Here is a 19,354-nt window from a genome sequence, read left to right on the forward strand (position 1 = left end):
AGAGAGACAGGAAACCAACTCTTTTGTTTTTATGACTGCAAAGATAACCAACAACTGACTGGTGCAATGCTGCCACCAGCTGGACAGGAGGATGAACACACAGACACAAAATACAAGCACAAAACTGAAAAAAAAATAAGGTCTTGTGCTTTGCATATTTTTTTTTTATTTAAGTAGCACAAACCACTACCAACCTACATTTCTGGGGGCCCATAAAAGTTGTGTTACACTGAAATCTGTCGCCAGCAACACATGAGGTCACCATTGTGTCATCACTGTCGTCAGAAAATGTGACCCCACTGTACCTGTATCATAAATGAGGCAAATATGTGACAGAAAACACACAAAACATGTATTTTAATATTTAAATAGATAGATAGATAGATAGATAGATAGATAGATAGATAGATAGATAGATAGATAGATGTAGTTTATTGATCCCAAATTGGGAAATTATTTTGTTACAGCAGCAGGTTATCCAAGAATACACAGGAACAGTACATAAAGTGTACATGTCAACACTAAAGAAATGTATATTATCATTGGATTAAAATAATGATAGATATATATAAATTATATTTCAGATATAGACTATAAGATATATACATTTTTATATTCAGGGATATGTTTTTTAATTCAGAAGTTCATTTAAATTTGTCCAAAAAATTAAAGTGGCTAATCTCAAAGATTTTCATTTAAATAAATGTATATCTATCTATCTATCTATCTATCTCTCTATCTATCTATCTATCTACCTATCTATCTATCTATCGCCGAAGGAAGGAGGTAACATGATGGTGGTTGAGTCTACGGCCCACTGGTGAAAGTATTGTAATATTTATATATTTGCAGTATTACAAACTGGTTGTCTGTGGCAACATTCACACTGTGGCAAAAAAAAAATGCTATTCACAATTCCATTGTTTTCACTCAAATAGAAATTCTAAATCAAGCAGGACTGAAATCTTCAGGATTAGCACTTTGTAGGAAGCTATCCAAACCCCTCTGTACAAATATATTCATTCACTCACTGCAATCAACAAACCCTGAGAGTTTTTTTCTTTGTATCAGGTATGTAAACTCTTTATTTTTTTAAACAAAAACAGAAAAAAATCATCCTCCAAACAGCAACTTGGTAAATTGAAATATGCTCCATAATGTGATACAAACTTTCAGAAGTTTGAGATTGGTTCAAAATGAACACCTGCTTCATCTTTCATCGAGTTCACCAAATGAGACCGCCCTCTTTCTCAGAGGAAGAGAGGCGTTGCTACAGAGCAGAGGTCAGTCAGGTGCACTGTTCATATGATAATAGCATTTTAGTATAGCATGATGTCTCTGTGTCAGCTAGTCCAAACTGCAACACTGAATCTGTTTTGCAGAAAATGACGATGAGACAGTTTATGCTCATGAAGAAACAGGACCAGGTTCCTGTGTGTTTAACTGTCGAGGACATGAAGACCTGGCTGCTGGGGGGAAGAAGCTTCCTGGAAGAGTGAGTTAAACTGCTCATTGATGTGACCGCCACACTGACGGAAAACTGACATATTACACTAAAGCTTTCTACACATTTGGACCAGATGAATAACAGAATTATTGTTTTATTTTTAAAGGTTTGATGAAATAATAGGGACGACAGAGCCAAGAACGCTCCTCATGGCTGAACTGGTATGTACAACACAGATCCTGCACATGACACTTGACGCTGTTGTCAGGCTATTAAATAGGCGTTATCGGTCGCTCTAAGCACCATAGATGTGGGTCAAAAAGGGGCCTACTATACCCAATATTAGGTTTATCATCTATTCACATGGTCGATAACCGAAAGAAGGTACAAATGAACACGACAGCAATCTCAAAAGACCGAAGTAATTATGACAGGAGCAGAGGAATAAGTCAGGTACAGTATAGTCATCACAAAACTCCATATAGAGTGAAGGTCAAGGGTGATAGATGGACCACGAAACTTTTCACCCAGGAGTCTGGGGTTTACATCCTGTGTGAAACTAACAATGCGTAATTTCACTTTCACTTTATTTTAAGCCAAAACATGATGTTTTCCCATAAACTTGAATGGTTTTTGTTGCCTAAACCTGTAGAAGTATTACGTTTCATTCAGTTTTACATAAAACACGTAGCTTTTAAGTTTCGCTTTTACAACGTAGTAGGCCCCTTATGACCCACATCTATGGTGCTTATAGGGACCGATAATGCCTATTTAATGGCCTGATAACAATCGAATCAGGTGCAGCGATGGCATACAATGAAACAAAATTAACAATCATCAGACTTTAGAGAAACAACCAACCCTTTATTTACTAAATCATTAGCCTATTGTATATAAATCCATATACGTACTATCAGCTACATGACCTTCCTGTTGAGACTAAATAAAGAGTGATGTGCACAGGCCTGGACCACAGCGAGGCGCTTCTGTCTCAGTCACATGGAGAAAGAGCTCTTGGAAGAACTGGATAAAGAAGCGCACCTGTCACAGCTGTTCAGCAGGACGGTAAGGACAAGAGTCCAGCATAATCAACAGTATATGCACCTGTAACATACAGTCATTCACACTGCTCTCTCTCTCTCGTTCTCTGTCCCTGAAGGTCACACTGGAGGGCATTCACATTTTGGTCTCAGTCGTCCGCTCAGGAGCAGAGGAGGAAGTGGAAACCCTCCTCAAATCCCTCTTCAGCAAGCTGCTGAAAACGTTTGCTGGAATCCAGATCGCCAGCGATCCGCTCTCTGCAGAGGACACGAAACCAGCAGAGCTGGAGCTTGAGCACTGTGTTGCGCTCCTGGTACCACAGATTGTGAAAACTGCTCTGAAGTTCCTCCTGGAGGAACCAGAGAACGAGAACAAGACTGAAGCTGCCGGTGTTGAGATTGGCAGACTGTTGACCGAGTCAGCAGGTCCCTCCCTAGCTGGGTTTGGACCCTTTCCGAATACCCTTTTGCTCTTGTTGTGCACTGTAGCGGCCAGGTGCATGGTCAAAGCTGTGTACAAGAAACTTGATGAGCGCTCCAAAACCTTCCAACTGATGAACTACGACGACAGCTCGTACACTGCCAGAGAGAGCGTCGTCTTTGCCATCAAGGCGATGGAGGTTGCTGACGCCAGCGAAGCTCTCCTTGAGCTCAGGACCCCAGAGGAGCCAGAGGAGGACACATCCTCGGTCAGCGGCTTGATTGGGAGCTGTGTTCCTATTAATAATAATAATGATGATACTGTGGAAGAGGAATCCGTGTCCTTCTTCAGTTTCATCTGGAACACGATGACTTCCTGCTTCTGTTGTTGTACTAAAGAGTGAATCACAACAAAAACACAACAAACAGTGTAATAACCATATTAATAGCATTGAATAAAACATTCATTTTAAATGTAATTTATTCTGCACGTTCTTTTACACAGACGTCATGTTAAGTAATACTCAAGATTAAAAAAACAGGTAGAAATTCATTCGATATGCCTTATGAGTCCATTTATAAACACTTAAAAGTCAATCGTTTTTTGTATTTTTTGTTACACATCATTTACATTGTAAATGATTACAAGAATAAGAGCAGAGGGGGCAAACCAAAACAAGGCTTTTCATCCCAAACTACTGCAGAGGAGCTGGGTTTTACAGGCCGCCTGTAGTTGGTTGAGTTGGCTCATTTTTAACTATTTTGTATGAAGGACTTCAACTAATAAATATGCATTATGGATTAATCTGCTGCTTCAGGATGATCAGCTGGGGTCTGCTAGGAGAAACACACCTTTAGCTACCCATCCAATAAGAATGATAGACTTTAACCCCCACTTACCTAAAGGCCTGGACACAGGAATATCATAATGTGCAGCAATTACACATTGCCTAGGCCAGGGGTCAGCAACCTTTACTATCAAAAGAGCCATTTTAGGCCCAAACAATTAAATTTAAATAAATATGTCTGGAGCCTCAAAACATTTGAGCATTGTGATGAATCAAACAACAATAACAATCAATTTTTTTAGGATTATTTGCAAAACTTTCCAAACTAAACAGAGCCATATCTCAGACGAGCCCCCACTTATGTTACAACCTTTACTTGATGTTTAGTGGAACACAGGAAGTAACTCATACCAATCCTTTGCAAAAATGGGACTGAAACAACAAGAGTGGGCAAGTTAATTTTAATAATATTGTAATTTACATATGCAAAAAATACTAACTTGCCTATAAACAGAAATAAAAAATAGAAACAAACAAAAATATATATATTTTTTATTTTTATTTTTTATTTAACCTTTAGTTAACCAGGTAGTACTCATTGAGATTAAGAATCTCTTTTGCAAGCGAGACATGGCCAAGACAGCAGCATTTAAACATACATTAAAGTTTCAGACGCCACAACATAAAACAAATGCAAAAATAAATCATACAAAACACATTAAAATCAAGTGTTTAAAGCCAACGTTAACGTGAAAATATTCAGAAACACAGACAGCTCCCGATTGACTCTGCTTCTAGGTCTTTCATTAATGTTTTAAATTCATCAAAAGTAATCCGATTTTCCAATAAAATAATGTTAACAACAATAATATTATATTTATATTTATATTTATATTTATATTTATATTTATATTTATATTTATATTAAAATAAAATAAAACAAACCAACTGATTTTATTGTTCTTGCTTGCTTGTGCACCAGCCCTTATTTGTTATGAGTCGCTGCTTGGTTTGTATTTAGATCTGTGGCGGAACGACGTGATGAAAAGGAAGGAAGAGGAGTTTCCACCCGGACACGTGTTCCTTGTGCACCTCCCGCACTGTGGTTTGTTTCATGCAGCTGTATTGTATGAAGTTTGTTTAGCAGTGGATTGATAATAATCTCTGCATTCACAACATCACAACCTGCTGCTGCTGATCACTGATCTGACTCTGGTAAAGCAAATATCTCCATCAACCATCATGTTCCTTTATATCCGCTCTGCAGAACAATAACTCATAATATCAGTTTATCATTTGTAAATAGCAGAACTTGCATGATCTGTTTTGCATGTGTTAATCTGGCTTTTTTGTTTACTGTTATTTTATTTTTTTTAAACTATTTTTAGTGTTTTTGCATGTTTTGCATATTTAAAAAATTTTTTTTGTTAAAGCATGCTTTGATGTTATTGTGCATGTACACATGTAGTTAATATGCTCACACATTTTACATTTAGACCCAGTTAAGCATGTATAACACCATTCAAAATAGCCTATATGCAGATGTTTTTCAGCTGCAAACATCCACTAACATTTAAAATTTAATTTAAATATTTAAATATAAATATAAAATATATTTAAATATATATATATATATGTCTCTATGATGTTCCTATAATAAACAGTAATTGTCACAGATTGGTAGAATAAGTTGGCTCAAATCATATCTATCCTGATAGTTCCATGGCTATAAGTTGATATGTTTGGTATAACACTCGTATAGGGCTGCAGCTAAAGATTATTTTCATTGTCGATTAATCTATAGATTATTTTCTCGATTAATCGATTAGTTGTTTGGTCTATAAAATGTCAGAAAATGGTGAAAACTGTCGATCAGTGTTTCCCAAAGCCCAAGATGACGTCCTCAAATGTCTTGTTTTGTCCACAACTCAAAGATATTCAGTTTACTGTCAGAGAGGAGGAAAGAAACCAGAAAATATTCACATTTAAGAAGTTGGAATCAGAGAATTTTTACTTTTTTTCTTAAAAAACTACTCAAACTGATTAATTAATCAATCGATTATCAAAATAGTTGGCAATTGATTTAAGAACATCCAGCAGGACTAACCAGTGGCTTTACTTCTGGCCTGCTCTCATCCTGTTGCTCCGCTGATAGTTGACCTCTCTGTATCTCTGGTCAGGCATGTCTCAGGACAGTCAACACGGCAGGTGGACCATCTCCAGCAGTGATGACGATGATGAGGCTCTTCCTCTTTCTGGGACTACAACATCTAAACCCCACCGACCTGCTGTATCCAGTCACAGCCCCCGTCCATCTACCTCTCCCCCCAGCCCCAAACTGGAACCAGTACCTGTGGAGGTGAAACCAGAACCAACTAACACCCCTGTATCCTCACTGGCTATTGGCTCTGAGGCCAGACGGTCAGCAGCAACAAACAAGTTAAACCCAGTGAAGTATGAAACCAGTCCGTCATTGGCTGGAAAGCGGAAGAAAGAGGCGTCTGACGGCTCAGGCTGGGCTCTCTCAGATAGTGACGATGATGATGGAGATGTGAAGGCGAAGAGCGTCAGTAAGAGGGCTCCCAGTCCAAGCCCCAAAGCAAAGAAACCGAAGGTGGAGAACGAGCGCCCTCCAAGTCCTCACGGTCGCCTCTACTACATCGACGAGCCAGATGACTTCTTCGAAACCAGTATTCCTCGTCTGAACGACACCTACAGGTTTTACCTCAACAAAGTCACAGGCCTGGACAAGAAGTATAACAGTGGAGCGCTGCACATCAAAGGTGAGAGGAGCTGCATTTCATTTGGTACACATAGTTTCATTATAACAATAAAATCATGCTTTTGATCAGAAGGTTGCAGGTTAAAATCCCTCATTCATTCTTCATCACCCATTCTTTTAAATTCCAAATCTCCTTGAGGCACCTCATTGCTCCAGTAGAGTTGTTCAGTGACAAGTGGTTGTACTGGGAAGAACAGAGTTAAAGTGTGGCTCTGCTTGTGTGCCAGTCTCTTAATACTTTTTTGTTATGTAATTTTCTGAATTGGCAGCAGAGTGATCTCATAGGTAGAGAGATCCTCCGAGATTTAAGAGAAACAGTTGTCAGGGGCAGTTAAACATGTATATATTCTCTAACAACACATGCATCATGTTCCATGTAAATGATAATTTTTTCCCAGTTCTTGTCAAAGATATTGCTTGTAATTTTTAGTTGATACGTCACTTTTTCCATTGAAAAAATATCACGAACAATCTCAAACCAGTGATCTTTCCCTGGAGGTTCCGCTTTATACCAGTTTCTTGTTATAGCTTTTTTGCTGGCTATAAGCATATCTAGTAATCTTTCTACTTTTTTTCTTTCATTTAGACATTCTCTCTCCATTGTTTGGGACCCTGAAAGAGTCTGTTCAGGTGAGTAACCACATGAACTGTGGTAACTATTTTATATGCTGTTTTTTACACATGCAGGTGGCATGCCTCTAGGAATGGCAATGTGTGTCAGTTGATCAGTTGAGTCTACAACTTTAGTCCAGACTGAAATATCTCAACAACTATTGGATGAATTGCTGTGTGTTCCGATACCCGTACTATTTAGTATTCCAGAAAAAAAGATTTAATATATCCCAATCAATAGTGTGTCAAATGCAGTATGCCAGAAATACCAGGATGTCCTACTACATCCGGTCACATTTTGCAGTATGCAAGCCAGCATGCTTTTCTGGCTACTCTGACCCACAATCCTCCGCGCAGAAAATATATGAGCAAGAGGGTCAAAGTTTAAGACGTAATCTTATGAGGAAGTAGTATGTCCCGATTGTATGCATACTGCATGCAAAAGTATGTACTTTGTACGGGCAGCTGCAGTACTAAAGTAAAAAGATAAATTGATTTGCAATAGTTGGATGCAGTGTATGTGTTACATTTGGTGTTTATAACAAAATACAAAACTAATGGCATTCCCATCAGCCTCTGCTTTACCTTGTGTTTAGTGCTAATAAGCTAATCTTAGCATTCTAACACAGACACACTAAGCTAAGATGGGAAACATTGGAAACATAACACCTGCTAAACATCAGCATGTTGCCATTGTCATTATATATTAGGAAATTAACACAGGTCTACTTTCTTTCCTCATAGTTTAACTACTGCTTTGATATCGCCTGGATGGTTAACCAGTTCCCACCAGAGTTTAGGTAAGATCTACTTCTTCTTTGCTGCCATCACATTATCATAAACATATCCCCATTTTTTTCTTATTAGTTTGAATCTCCTCATGTCCACATTATACTGAAGGCAGCGCTGTCTAGTGTATTAGGGTTGGTATTACTGTATGTGAGATGTTTTCTCATAAATAAACTAGAAAATAGGAAAAATCTCTTAACAAGCTCTCTTGTTAAAACAGAAGTTTAGTGTTGTGTGCAATTCTGCAGCTATAGCCACGAATTAGTTTATACTTTTATTTAACAGTGACTCGTAGTTAAAAGGAGATGTGTTTACAGGGATCGTCCAGTTCTGATCGTCCATGGAGATAAGAGGGAAGCCAAGGCTCGGCTGCTGCAGCAGGCTAAGCCTTTTCCACATGTTCGCTTCTGCCAGGTACAGACTCTAGGGTAGTCATACTGGGAAATGCCTGTTAATGGGAATGTTCTTTAAGGACTCTGGATTTCCCTTTAAATGGGACTAATGTGTGTGACTTTCCCTGGCAGGCCAAGCTGGATATTGCTTTTGGAACTCACCACACGTAAGCATTTCTTTCCCTGCATGGTTGTTTTTTTGATACTCACACATCAAATCAGTTTTGGATATTGTTGCAGCTTTATATAAGGCAAGGTCAGTCGGTCGTACCACTTTGGTCCAGACTGACATTTGTCAATAACTTTTAGATGGATTAGCATGACATTTGTGGACAAACAATTTACTTTAACCCTACATGATCAGGGCTAAAGTAGTCCAATTATTTTTCTAGATATTATGACCACTAGACATCACTGTCATCAACCTTTACAAACGTATAACTTATCTGAAGTATTTTTAAACTCCCTGTAAAGTCTGAATTAAATAATTAAACATTAATGTGTGTTGACCTGCAGATAACAGTCAGTGGTAGATAAAATAGTAATTTACATTTAGCGCTACACTACATTGTAGATGTTACAGGTCTTGGGTTGCGCTCTTTGTTTTTAGATAAAGCAGAAAAGTGTGTGTGTTTTATGCAGGAAGATGATGTTGCTGTGGTATGAGGAAGGCTTCAGAGTCATCATCCTGACCTCCAACCTCATCAGAGCTGACTGGTACCAGAAAACACAAGGGTGAGTCTGTCTGTCTGTCTTTTTTTTTTTTTTACTTTTATGTAACCAAAGAAAAGTTTTGAGGCCGTAAACATCAATCTGACTAAAGATAGTCCAACTTGAGAACAGACAGTAGTGTCATAATTTGTTGCACTGCATCCAGATATAAGGTTTGGTTATGGAAAACGCCTGAAAAATGTCTGAAAAAAATGTCTAAAAAAATGTTGGAAAACAGAAGTCTGAAAAAATGACCGTAAAAAAAAAAGTCTGGAAAAAAAATCTGAAAAAAAAGTTTGAAAATTGCTGGAAAAAACGACTGAAAAAAAGTTTGAAAAATGGCAGTAAACAAAAGTCTGAAAAAATTACCGTAAAAAAAGTCTAAAAAAAAAAAAAGTTGGAAAAATGTTGGAAAACGAAAGTCTGAAAAAATGACCGTAAAAAAAAGTCTGAAAAAAAGTCTAAAAAAAAAAGTTTGAAAAATGTTGGAAAACAAAAGTCTGAAAAAAATGTTTAAAAAAAAAAGTTTGAAAAATGTTGGAAAACTAAAGTCTGAAAAAATGACCGTAAAACAAAAGTCTGAAAAATGTCTGAAAAAAATGTCTAAAAAAAAAAGTTGGAAAAATGTTGGAAAACAAAAGTCTGAAAAAATTACCGTAAAAGAAAAGTCTGAAAAATGTCTGAAAAAAATGTCAAAAAAAAATCAGAAAAAATGACCGTAAAAGAAAAGTCTGAAAAATGTTCTAAAAAATATTCTTAAAGAAAAAGTCTGAAAAATCTGTGAAAAATGTTCTAAAAAAAGAAAATCTGAAAAATGTTTGAAAGATATCTGAAAAATATTCGGGAAAAAAAAGTCTGAAAAAATAAAAACCTGAAAAATTTTCTAAAAAAAAAAAGTCTGAAAAATATCTGAAAAAATATTCTTAAAAAAAAAAGTCGGAAAAAAATCTGAAAAAATATTCTTAAAAAAAAAAGTCGGAAAAAAATCTGAAAAAATATTCTTTAAAAAAAAATCTGAAAAAAGTCTCAAAAATGTTTTAAAGATATGAGAAATATTTTTTAAAAAAAGTCTGAAAAATGTTCTAAAAAAAAAAGTCGGAAAAATATCTGAAAAAATATTCTTAAAAAAAAAAGTCGGAAAAATATCTGAAAAAATATTCTTAATAAAAAACTCTGAAAAATGTCTGAAAAAAAATTGTTGGAAAACAAAAGTCTGAAAAAATGACCGTAAAAGAAAAGTTGGAAAAATGTTGAACAACAAAAGTCTGAATAAATGACCGTAAAAAAAGTCTAAAAAAATTACCCTAAAAAAAAAAAAAGTTGGAAAAATGTTGAACAACAAAAGTCTGAATAAATGACCGTAAAAAAGTCTAAAAAAATGACCCTAAAAAAAAAAGTCTGAAAAAAAATGTTGGAAAACAAAAGTCTGAAAAAATGACCGTAAAAGAAAAGAAAAAAAAAGTTGGAAAAATGTTGAACAAAAGTCTGAAAAAATGACTGTAAAAAAAGTCTGAAAAAATTACCCTAAAAAAAAGTCTGAAAAAAAATGTTGGAAAACAAAAGTCTGAAAAAATTACCGTAAAAGAAAAGTTTGAAAAATGTTGAACAACAAAAGTCTGAATAAAAAGTCTGAAAAAAATTAAAAAAAAAAAAAGTCTAAAAAAATGACCCTAAAAAAAAAAGTCTGAAAAAAAATGTTGGAAAACAAAAGTCTGAAAAAATGACCGTAAAAGAAAAGTCTAAAAAAATGACCCTAAAAAAAAAATTCTAAAAAAAAAAGTTTGAAAAATGTTGGAAAAGAAAAGTCTGAAAAATGTCTAAAAAAAAAGTTTGAAAAATGTTGGAAAACAGAAGTCTGGAAAAAAAATCTGAAAAAAGTTTGAAAATTGCTGGAAAAAACGACTCTGAAAAAAAGTTTGAAAAATGTTAGAAAACAAAAGTCTGAAAAAATGGCCGTAAACAAAAGTCTGAAAAATAACTGAAAAAAATGTCTAAAAAAAAAGTTTGAAAAATGTTGGAAAACAACAGTCTGAAAAAATGACCGTTAAAAAAACGTTTGAAAAAAAACGTCTGAAAAACGTCTGAAAAAAAAGTTTGAAAAATGTTGGAAAAAATAAATCTGAAAAAATGTCCCAAAAAAAGTCTGAAAAAAGTCTGGAAAAAAAGAGTTTGAAAAATGTCCTAAAAAAAAGTCTGAAAAATAAAGTTTGAAAAATGCTGGAAAAAAAGACTCTGAAAAATGTCTTAAAAAGGTGAAAAAAAGGTCTGAGAAATGTCGAAAAAAAATTCGGAAAAATATCTGAAAAAATATTCTTAAAAAAAAAGTCGGAAAAATATCTGAAAAAATATTCTTAAAAAAAAAGTCGGAAAAATATCTGAAAAAATATTCTTAAAATAAAAATCTGAAAAATTTTCTAAAAAAAAAATATCTGAAAAAAGTCTCAAAAATGTTTGAAAGATATCTGAAAAATATTCGGGAAAAAATTCTGAAAAAATAAAAACCTGAAAAATTTTCTAAAAAAAAAAAGTCGGAAAAATATCTGAAAAAATATTCTTAAAAAAAAGTCGGAAAAATATCTGAAAAAATATTCTTAAAAAAAAAAGTCGGAAAAATATCTGAAAAAATATTCTTAATAAAAAACTCTGAAAAATGTCTGAAAAAAAATTGTTGGAAAACAAAAGTCTGAAAAAATGACCGTAAAAGAAAAGTTGGAAAAATGTTGAACAACAAAAGTCTGAATAAATGACCGTAAAAAAAGTCTAAAAAAATTACCCTAAAAAAAAAAAAAGTTGGAAAAATGTTGAACAACAAAAGTCTGAATAAATGACCGTAAAAAAGTCTAAAAAAATGACCCTAAAAAAAAAAGTCTGAAAAAAAATGTTGGAAAACAAAAGTCTGAAAAAATGACCGTAAAAGAAAAGTAAAAAAAAATTACCCTAAAAAAAAAAAAAAAAAGTTGGAAAAATGTTGAACAAAAGTCTGAAAAAATGACTGTAAAAAAAGTCTGAAAAAATTACCCTAAAAAAAAGTCTGAAAAAAAATGTTGGAAAATAAAAGTCTGAAAAAATTACCGTAAAAGAAAAGTTTGAAAAATGTTGAACAACAAAAGTCTGAATAAAAAGTCTGAAAAAAATTTAAAAAAAAAAAAGTCTAAAAAAATGACCCTAAAAAAAAAAGTCTGAAAAAAAATGTTGGAAAACAAAAGTCTGAAAAAATGACCGTAAAAGAAAAGTCTAAAAAAATGACCCTAAAAAAAAAATTCTAAAAAAAAAAGTTTGAAAAGTCTGAAAAATGTCTAAAAAAAAAGTTTGAAAAATGTTGGAAAACAGAAGTCTGGAAAAAAAATCTGAAAAAAGTTTGAAAATTGCTGGAAAAAACGACTCTGAAAAAAAGTTTGAAAAATGTTAGAAAACAAAAGTCTGAAAAAATGGCCATAAACAAAAGTCTGAAAAATAACTGAAAAAAATGTCTAAAAAAAAAAGTTTGAAAAATGTTAGAAAACAAAAGTCTGAAAAAATGGCCGTAAACAAAAGTCTGAAAAATAACTGAAAAAAATAGTTTGAAAAATGTTGGAAAACAACAGTCTGAAAAAATGACCGTTAAAAAAAAGTTTGAAAAATGTTGGAAAAAATAAATCTGAAAAAATGTCCCAAAAAAAGTCTGAAAAAAGTCTGGAAAAAAAGAGTTTGAAAAATGTCCTAAAAAAAAGTCTGAAAAATAAAGTTTGAAAAATGCTGGAAAAAAAGACTCTGAAAAATGTCTTAAAAAGGTGAAAAAAAGGTCTGAGAAATGTCGGAAAAAAGTCTGGAAAAAATGTCGAAATTTTTTTTTGAAAAATGTTGGAAAAAAAAGTCTGAAAAAAGTCTGAAAAAAATGTCGAAAAAAACTCATCAGAGCTGACTGGTACCAGAAAACACAAGGGTGAGTCTGTCTGTCTGTCTTTTTAAAAAAAAAACTTTTTATGTAACCAAAGAAATGTTTAGAGGCCGTAAACATCAATCTAACTAAAGATAGTCCAACTTGAGAACAGACAGTAGTGTCATAATTTGTTGCACTGCATCCAGATATAAGGTTTGGTTATGGAAAATGCCCCTGCATATATTTTTTCCTAACCAGAATGTGGATGAGCCCCCTTTTTCCACGATTACCAAATGGCAGCAGTGAGAGTGCAGGTGAATCACCGACCTTCGTTAAGAGGGACCTGCTGGAATACCTGGCATCGTACCGCGCACCAGAACTGGAGGAGTGGATCCAACGCATCAAAGAGCACGACCTGTCAGAGACCAGGTAAACATGTACAGTAACACGTATGATGGGCGTGCACACATCCAACACAGTTTTGATGCAGACTTTACTGTTGAAAGTGATGGAAAATAGAGAGATATAGCAATAACATTTAAGCAGGTAATACAGACATCTGCTGCTAAATGATGGCCCTGCAACATTCACTGCAGTTGTAAGTAAATATAAAATCCGGACTAACTCTTATCTTCTACTCATATTTTCTATTTTTAGGGTTTATTTGGTCGGCTCAACCCCAGGGAGATACGTTGGCCCAGACATGGAGCGCTGGGGCCACTTGAGGCTGAGGAAGGTAAAGATTTCTCTGCTTGTCTCTACTCTCTTCTCTAACTAGTTAATAACACACTGCTGTCCAAAAAACCAAGGAAGGAAACAAAAGTCAATAGCTGCCAGTAGTTCCAGTTTGTTTCTTTATTATATATAGTTTTATGTAACATTTTCACAACAAGCAGAGATGCATCTTTCATAGTCATGGTTCCAGTTCATTTCAGTGCAAAAATCAACTTTTAGACCTGCTGTTGGATTTGATCATCCCTCAAACACTCATACCGTCTTCATATTTGTCAAAGGTAGAATATCAATCTGGTTAATAGTTATAACAATGTGTAGTATGTGTGTCTAAAACATGCAAACACACATGTATATACACGTATATACATGTGCCAGGTAACATTCCTTTTGAATGTTGCCTGGCTGATAGTTTGCATCTTAGCAACATTTCCCAAAGAAACACACTCTTGTATTTGCTTGCATGCACACAGTCTATTAGGAACAAGTCTCAGCACCCTAATAATCAAGTGAATTGGATAACTATCTAAATGTAATGTACAAATAAAAGGTATTTTCATAAGACAATGACAGCACTGTAAAATATTGTGAAATTTAACAATGCCCATGTAGTTTCTAACTCATCTCTCTTGTTCTCTTCTTATTTCATTAGCTGTTGTATGACCATACAGACCCTGTTCCTGGGGAGGAGCCGTGGCCTGTGATTGGCCAGTTCTCCAGCATCGGCTCTTTGGGACTGGATAAAACCAAATGGTTGACGGGGGAATTTCAGCGCACCATGACCACGCTGGGGAAATCCTCTCATCGCCCGGACACCCCCATACACTTGGTACAGTCCTCCTAACACAAACCTGACATAGTCTGTTGCTTCTGTGATGCCGCATTCAAATGCTACGAGAAAGATAGTACACAAGAATACAATAGGTTTTCTATTACTGCTGCTATTACTAATATTATTATTCTATAATAGAGAATAGCATTTTTCACTTACTGAATTTTCTCTTTTTGTGCTACTGCCACGCTTTGCATCACTTTAAGATGATAAAGATCGGAATATATAAAACAATTTGCTAAGTGGTTGATCTTTTGCAGCTGTATCCATCAGTTGAAGATGTGAGGACTAGTTTAGAAGGCTATCCGGGTGAGTAAGGTTTTTTTTTTTCCTTTGAAAAATGAATTTGTTAAAGAGGACCTATTATGCTTTTTTCCTTTCCTTTAGTGTGTTATATAGTTTTTTGTGTATGTAAAAAGGTCTGCAAAGTTACAAAGCCCAAAGTCCACGCCAAAGGGGAGTTACTCTTCCTCAAAGAAACACTGCTCCTGAACTTCCTCGCTTGAAGTCCCGCCTTTTCTTCTGTAACGTGGTGATGGCACCAAGTAACACATTTGACCTAAAACAAAGCTAGTTACAGTGGAGCTGGAGCGGAGTCCGAAAAATTTGGTTTGAACATTAAAGCACTTAAACATGTTCTAGCCGAAACCAAGTATGAACCTGAAAATGAGCATTAAGAGGTCCTCTTTAATACGCATGTGTTGTAGAAGTCACAACCTTTACTAAATACAAGTAAACGTTGGCCCCAGCATGATCACTTTGGCAGCTTTTTGCTGGCATATTTGTGAATTTAATCATCCACCTCTAAACATCAGAGTTTGACCGATTGCTTGATTGATCCAGCATTTGATCATTTAGTGATTTCCACCATGTATTTGGTTGTGATGTACATCTCTCTTTTATCCTCCAGCGGGAGGCTCTCTTCCTTACAGCATCCAGACGGCTCAGAAACAACTGTGGCTCCACTCCTTCTTCCAGTAAGTTCACAATTCAGACCTATCGTAAGGGGTCACCGGTACTTCTACATTACATCACCTCTGTTAAACCGGTTAGCTAGTCATGATATCTTTCATTTGTAATGCAAATATTGGAAGTTACTCTAACTGGTCACACTGTACGAGGTTCTACACACCTAAATGACATTTGCATTTGAATTTTGGTCAGAAATTATGGGACAGGACTATGTGCGGGATGATTTTATCTTAGTAAACTGCATAGTTATACGTTCCATCAAGTTCAGTTCAACAGAATAACAATGTGTGTGTGTTTGTGCATGCGTTTAGCCGTTGGAAGGCGAATACAACAGGAAGGAGTCACGCCATGCCACACATCAAGACATACATGAGGGCGTCACCAGATTTCACTCAGCTCGCCTGGTTCCTCGTCACGAGGTGTGTTTGCCAGCTTTATATTTGTTGATTTTTTATCAAGAGAAATTGTTATGTGTTTATTTGTGGTTGTCCGATTTGTTTTCTTATATCTTAAATGTTACTTGCTGCGGAAACTGGTGCGGTAACCCATTAAATAAATGGTACCATTTAAAGTTGATCCAAAACCAGGAATCCATTTTGTCATGTTTCACCTCAAATTCATTTGAATGAACTTTCACTAAATTCTTGCTCATAGACGTAAATCCTCTAAATTCATGTTTTATTTTATACACAGATCAGAGGTTTTTATTTTTCTCCATAAAAACAAATGTATTATCTCATGGAGAATCAACAGAAAGACAACTTTTGTAACTTAATTTCCACCTCTTATACACTTATCAATATACAATACTGAAACATGCATATGTTTCTGGCAGCACTGTTCTAGAGAAAGTTGTTCAACCTCAACACAGATCAAACACATCCTACAGAAAATGAATTAAGATGATCGTTTCAGATTATTTATATTCTGAAATTGATCCTTTTATCCACACAGCTGTATTGAAACATGTGTTTGTGTGTGTGTTTCAGTTCCAACCTGTCCAAAGCCGCGTGGGGAGCGCTGGAGAAGAACAACACTCAGGTGATGGTTCGTTCATACGAGCTGGGAGTCCTCTTCGTGCCTTCTGCCTTTGTAAGAAACAACACACAATGAACAAACAGAAGCAGTATTACATGTGCTGACTAACAATGAAAACTATACAGAGCTGCTGTATAGTAATATGTGGTGTGGGATGGTTTGTCTCCTTCCAGAACATGAAGACCTTTCCTGTTCACAAAAATCCGTTTCCTGTCTCCTCCTCCTCTGGTTTCCCTGTGCCCTTTGACCTCCCCCCAACAAGCTACTCTCCTAAAGGTACAGAAGTGTGTGTGAATTCTCTGTATGTGTTTATGTACAGGCTGTAGTATTCAGTTAGTCTGTTACTCTCTCACTTAGCATTTGACTCTAGCAGTTTAGAACGGGTCCTTTTAGGTGAAACTCTGGTTAAAATACCACATTGTCTGTGCTGTTTAGACATGCTAATTTCTCTTGGCAAATGGTGAAGAAGAAACATCTTTGCAGTCTTTCAATGTCTGATTTCAGCACTACGCTGAACTCTGTGGTCTTAAACCACATGTGCAGCAGGTTTAGCTTAAACTGCAGCGACATCTAGTGGCATTTAGGTGAAAGAGTTTATACTAAAACCACAGCTGTAAAGAGGTTGAAGAGAGCACATCATTTATTCCACAAAACACAGGTTAGAATTAGTCTTAAAAGCTAACCTGTTGACTAAACTGACAGTAACAGCCGCTATATGTTTGGTCTTTTAGTTTGTGCCTTGGTGTAAAACTGAAACCATTTACAGGCAGTCGTGGCATATTGTTGAACTCGGACAGATGTAAAGATATGTTTTACTTGTGTCATTAGCTTGTGGGTTATATGTTTTTTGATTCTCTAATTTTAAGCTATATTTAAATTTTCTGTAAATTAAGCAATGTCCCTAGTTTCACAAGAGTATGAATATTAAAACTTCATCCTTTTCAAGGGATTAGGGATGCACCGATCAGACTTTTTCAGTCCCTACACTGATGTGAGACTATCGGCTGATACAGAGTATTGATCCGATACCAAGATCATTCTTTTATGTGTAACATAATGCTTTCCTAACATTGTAAAACAAAATGTAACAAATAAGTACGTAGATATAAATTTACTGAATTGATATTTATTATTAAACCGAGGAACTTGATAAAAAAATCTTCAAAGTGAACAGGAATTACAGTTCAAGTGTAAACCTTTTAATGCAGCAACAAACTGATCAAAACTTAAAGAGAAATAAAAATTCTAGTATATGATGTATGTAGAGTAGAATTTAATTGAATAGATCGGCCCCATTGTCCCCGATCCAGCTATTTGAGTCAGTATCCACCCGATATCAGGGTCAGTGTCGGTGCATCCCTAAATGTTGGTAGTTTCCTAATAAATGGCAGACATCAACAAAATCCATTCCCCAAACTGTCATCATCAGAAAGTGCTGTTTTGGTATTCACATATCGGAGGACAGCTATATCATATGTTTTGTTCAGCGCTAATTGTAGTTGCAGTACACAAATAATAATTTTATCAATGAGTTTGAATAGATAAGTAGTTTTCCTGCAGTACTTCACTTCTGGTTTCCAGAGTTTAGTTACCAGAGACGCTGAGATGCAGCCTCACTGAAACATCTCCTGGTCACTAGTTGTCTGCTGTGCTCATTTGTGTCATTGTATTCCCCGGCTCCAGTAAAGAAAAGCTTTCACTGTCACTTAGCCATATTTTAGTAATATATGTTCTAATAATTATTAATCCAATTTCTTTTAGCAGACCAGTGCAGCTAAGTGGATGTGATGTATGAGATACAGCTGAGATATTAATCTCTGAGTGGGGCATGTTCTTCCACTTGGACAGTGAATGAAGAGACACTGTGATGTCCTTTTTTATTTATTAAACCATGTATTCACATTAATTTTTACTGACCTCTTCTCTGTCTGTGTTTCCAGATCAGCCTTGGATCTGGAACATTCCGTACAGCCAGGCTCCCGACACTCACGGCAACATCTGGGTTCCCTCCTAAACACACGCACACATACAGACCTTCCTGTTACCTTAAAACTGCTGTCTTTGTAATTATCAGTACTACAGTGTTAGTTGTCAGTAACATTTATTTTTATATTTTATACCGTTCTGTAAACTCATGTTTTCTACTACCAATAAATAAAATAATGCTGTCCAGATGTGATTATATGTTTCTATAAATTCTTGCAACAGGATTTAAATGTGTAAGAACATACCTCATTAGGGCGGGCTAAACATATTGATTTAATTATTTACAGTTTTTTTACACAAGGCCTGTCCGACAAAGCATCATAACACAGACAGGAAGCGAAAGAGGTTATTATCACTCAGAGTGATTCTTTTATTCTTTAGACGCACCATATGGTCACCAAATTATCAGCAGTGAGAGAACAAATCTGTCCTTAAATGTATCCAACGGTCAGGTGGAATCATATATTTTGGCTTAATGCAGCAGATTCAGCATCTTATCGAGTTAACCTGCAAGAATAGTCAACTTCTTCCGAATCAAAATTGCTGCACAGGATGTCCTAAATATGCTGATTCAGCAGTGTTTGTTCCCGAATATCATCCTGAAGTCAGTTTTCATCCTGGATAAAAATGGAGAAAGCACCCTTTATAAAGCGGGCACAGGACACACAGTATACAAGGGCTGTGTATTGGCAAGAATCTGGTGATATGATGATACAAAATATTGCGATATATTGCGACACTGTAAGCAAGGAGATATATTGTGATTTTTTTAAAAATCAAATTTTAGGAAAACTGTCATAACATAAAGACACACCACAATATGCATGACATCTGTGTAACTAAATTTTTTTTCATGCATTCAGACCAGTGATGTCTGGATTTACATTTAACATACTCCCTGTAACATCCACCATCATAGCACCTATGAATTAAAAATCAATAGTGTTTTTGAGA

The 19,354-nt window shown here is 35.4% G+C and overlaps 2 protein-coding genes across 3 annotated transcripts; both read left to right on the plus strand.

The window, feature by feature from the left end:
• Positions 1-931: 931 nt before the first annotated feature.
• On the plus strand, positions 932-3,386 carry LOC141783666 (uncharacterized). Of its 2 annotated transcripts, none has more exons than XM_074661078.1 (6): positions 932-1,071; positions 1,177-1,283; positions 1,383-1,495; positions 1,614-1,668; positions 2,411-2,512; positions 2,607-3,386. In XM_074661078.1, exons 2-6 carry the CDS (start codon positions 1,197-1,199, stop codon positions 3,309-3,311), a joined length of 1,062 nt encoding a protein of 353 aa, XP_074517179.1. In that variant the 5' UTR covers positions 932-1,071; positions 1,177-1,196; the 3' UTR covers positions 3,312-3,386. The 2 variants fall into 2 exon arrangements, with proteins under 2 accessions (XP_074517179.1, XP_074517188.1); XM_074661087.1 differs by having other exon boundaries at positions 942-1,075; positions 1,180-1,283.
• Positions 3,387-4,737: 1,351 nt separating this feature from the next.
• On the plus strand, positions 4,738-18,593 carry tdp1 (tyrosyl-DNA phosphodiesterase 1). Its single transcript, XM_074661113.1, has 16 exons — positions 4,738-4,910; positions 5,876-6,478; positions 7,064-7,107; positions 7,834-7,889; positions 8,196-8,292; positions 8,403-8,437; positions 8,913-9,005; positions 13,099-13,269; positions 13,498-13,576; positions 14,225-14,401; positions 14,665-14,713; positions 15,315-15,381; positions 15,688-15,795; positions 16,366-16,468; positions 16,588-16,690; positions 18,355-18,593. The coding sequence occupies exons 2-16, from the start codon at positions 5,878-5,880 to the stop codon at positions 18,426-18,428; spliced, it is 1,857 nt and encodes a 618-aa protein (XP_074517214.1). The 5' UTR covers positions 4,738-4,910; positions 5,876-5,877; the 3' UTR covers positions 18,429-18,593.
• Positions 18,594-19,354: the final 761 nt, after the last annotated feature.

Source organism: Sebastes fasciatus, chromosome 2, assembly GCF_043250625.1.
Source record: "Sebastes fasciatus isolate fSebFas1 chromosome 2, fSebFas1.pri, whole genome shotgun sequence".
Classification (NCBI taxonomy): Eukaryota; Metazoa; Chordata; class Actinopteri; order Perciformes; family Sebastidae; genus Sebastes; species Sebastes fasciatus.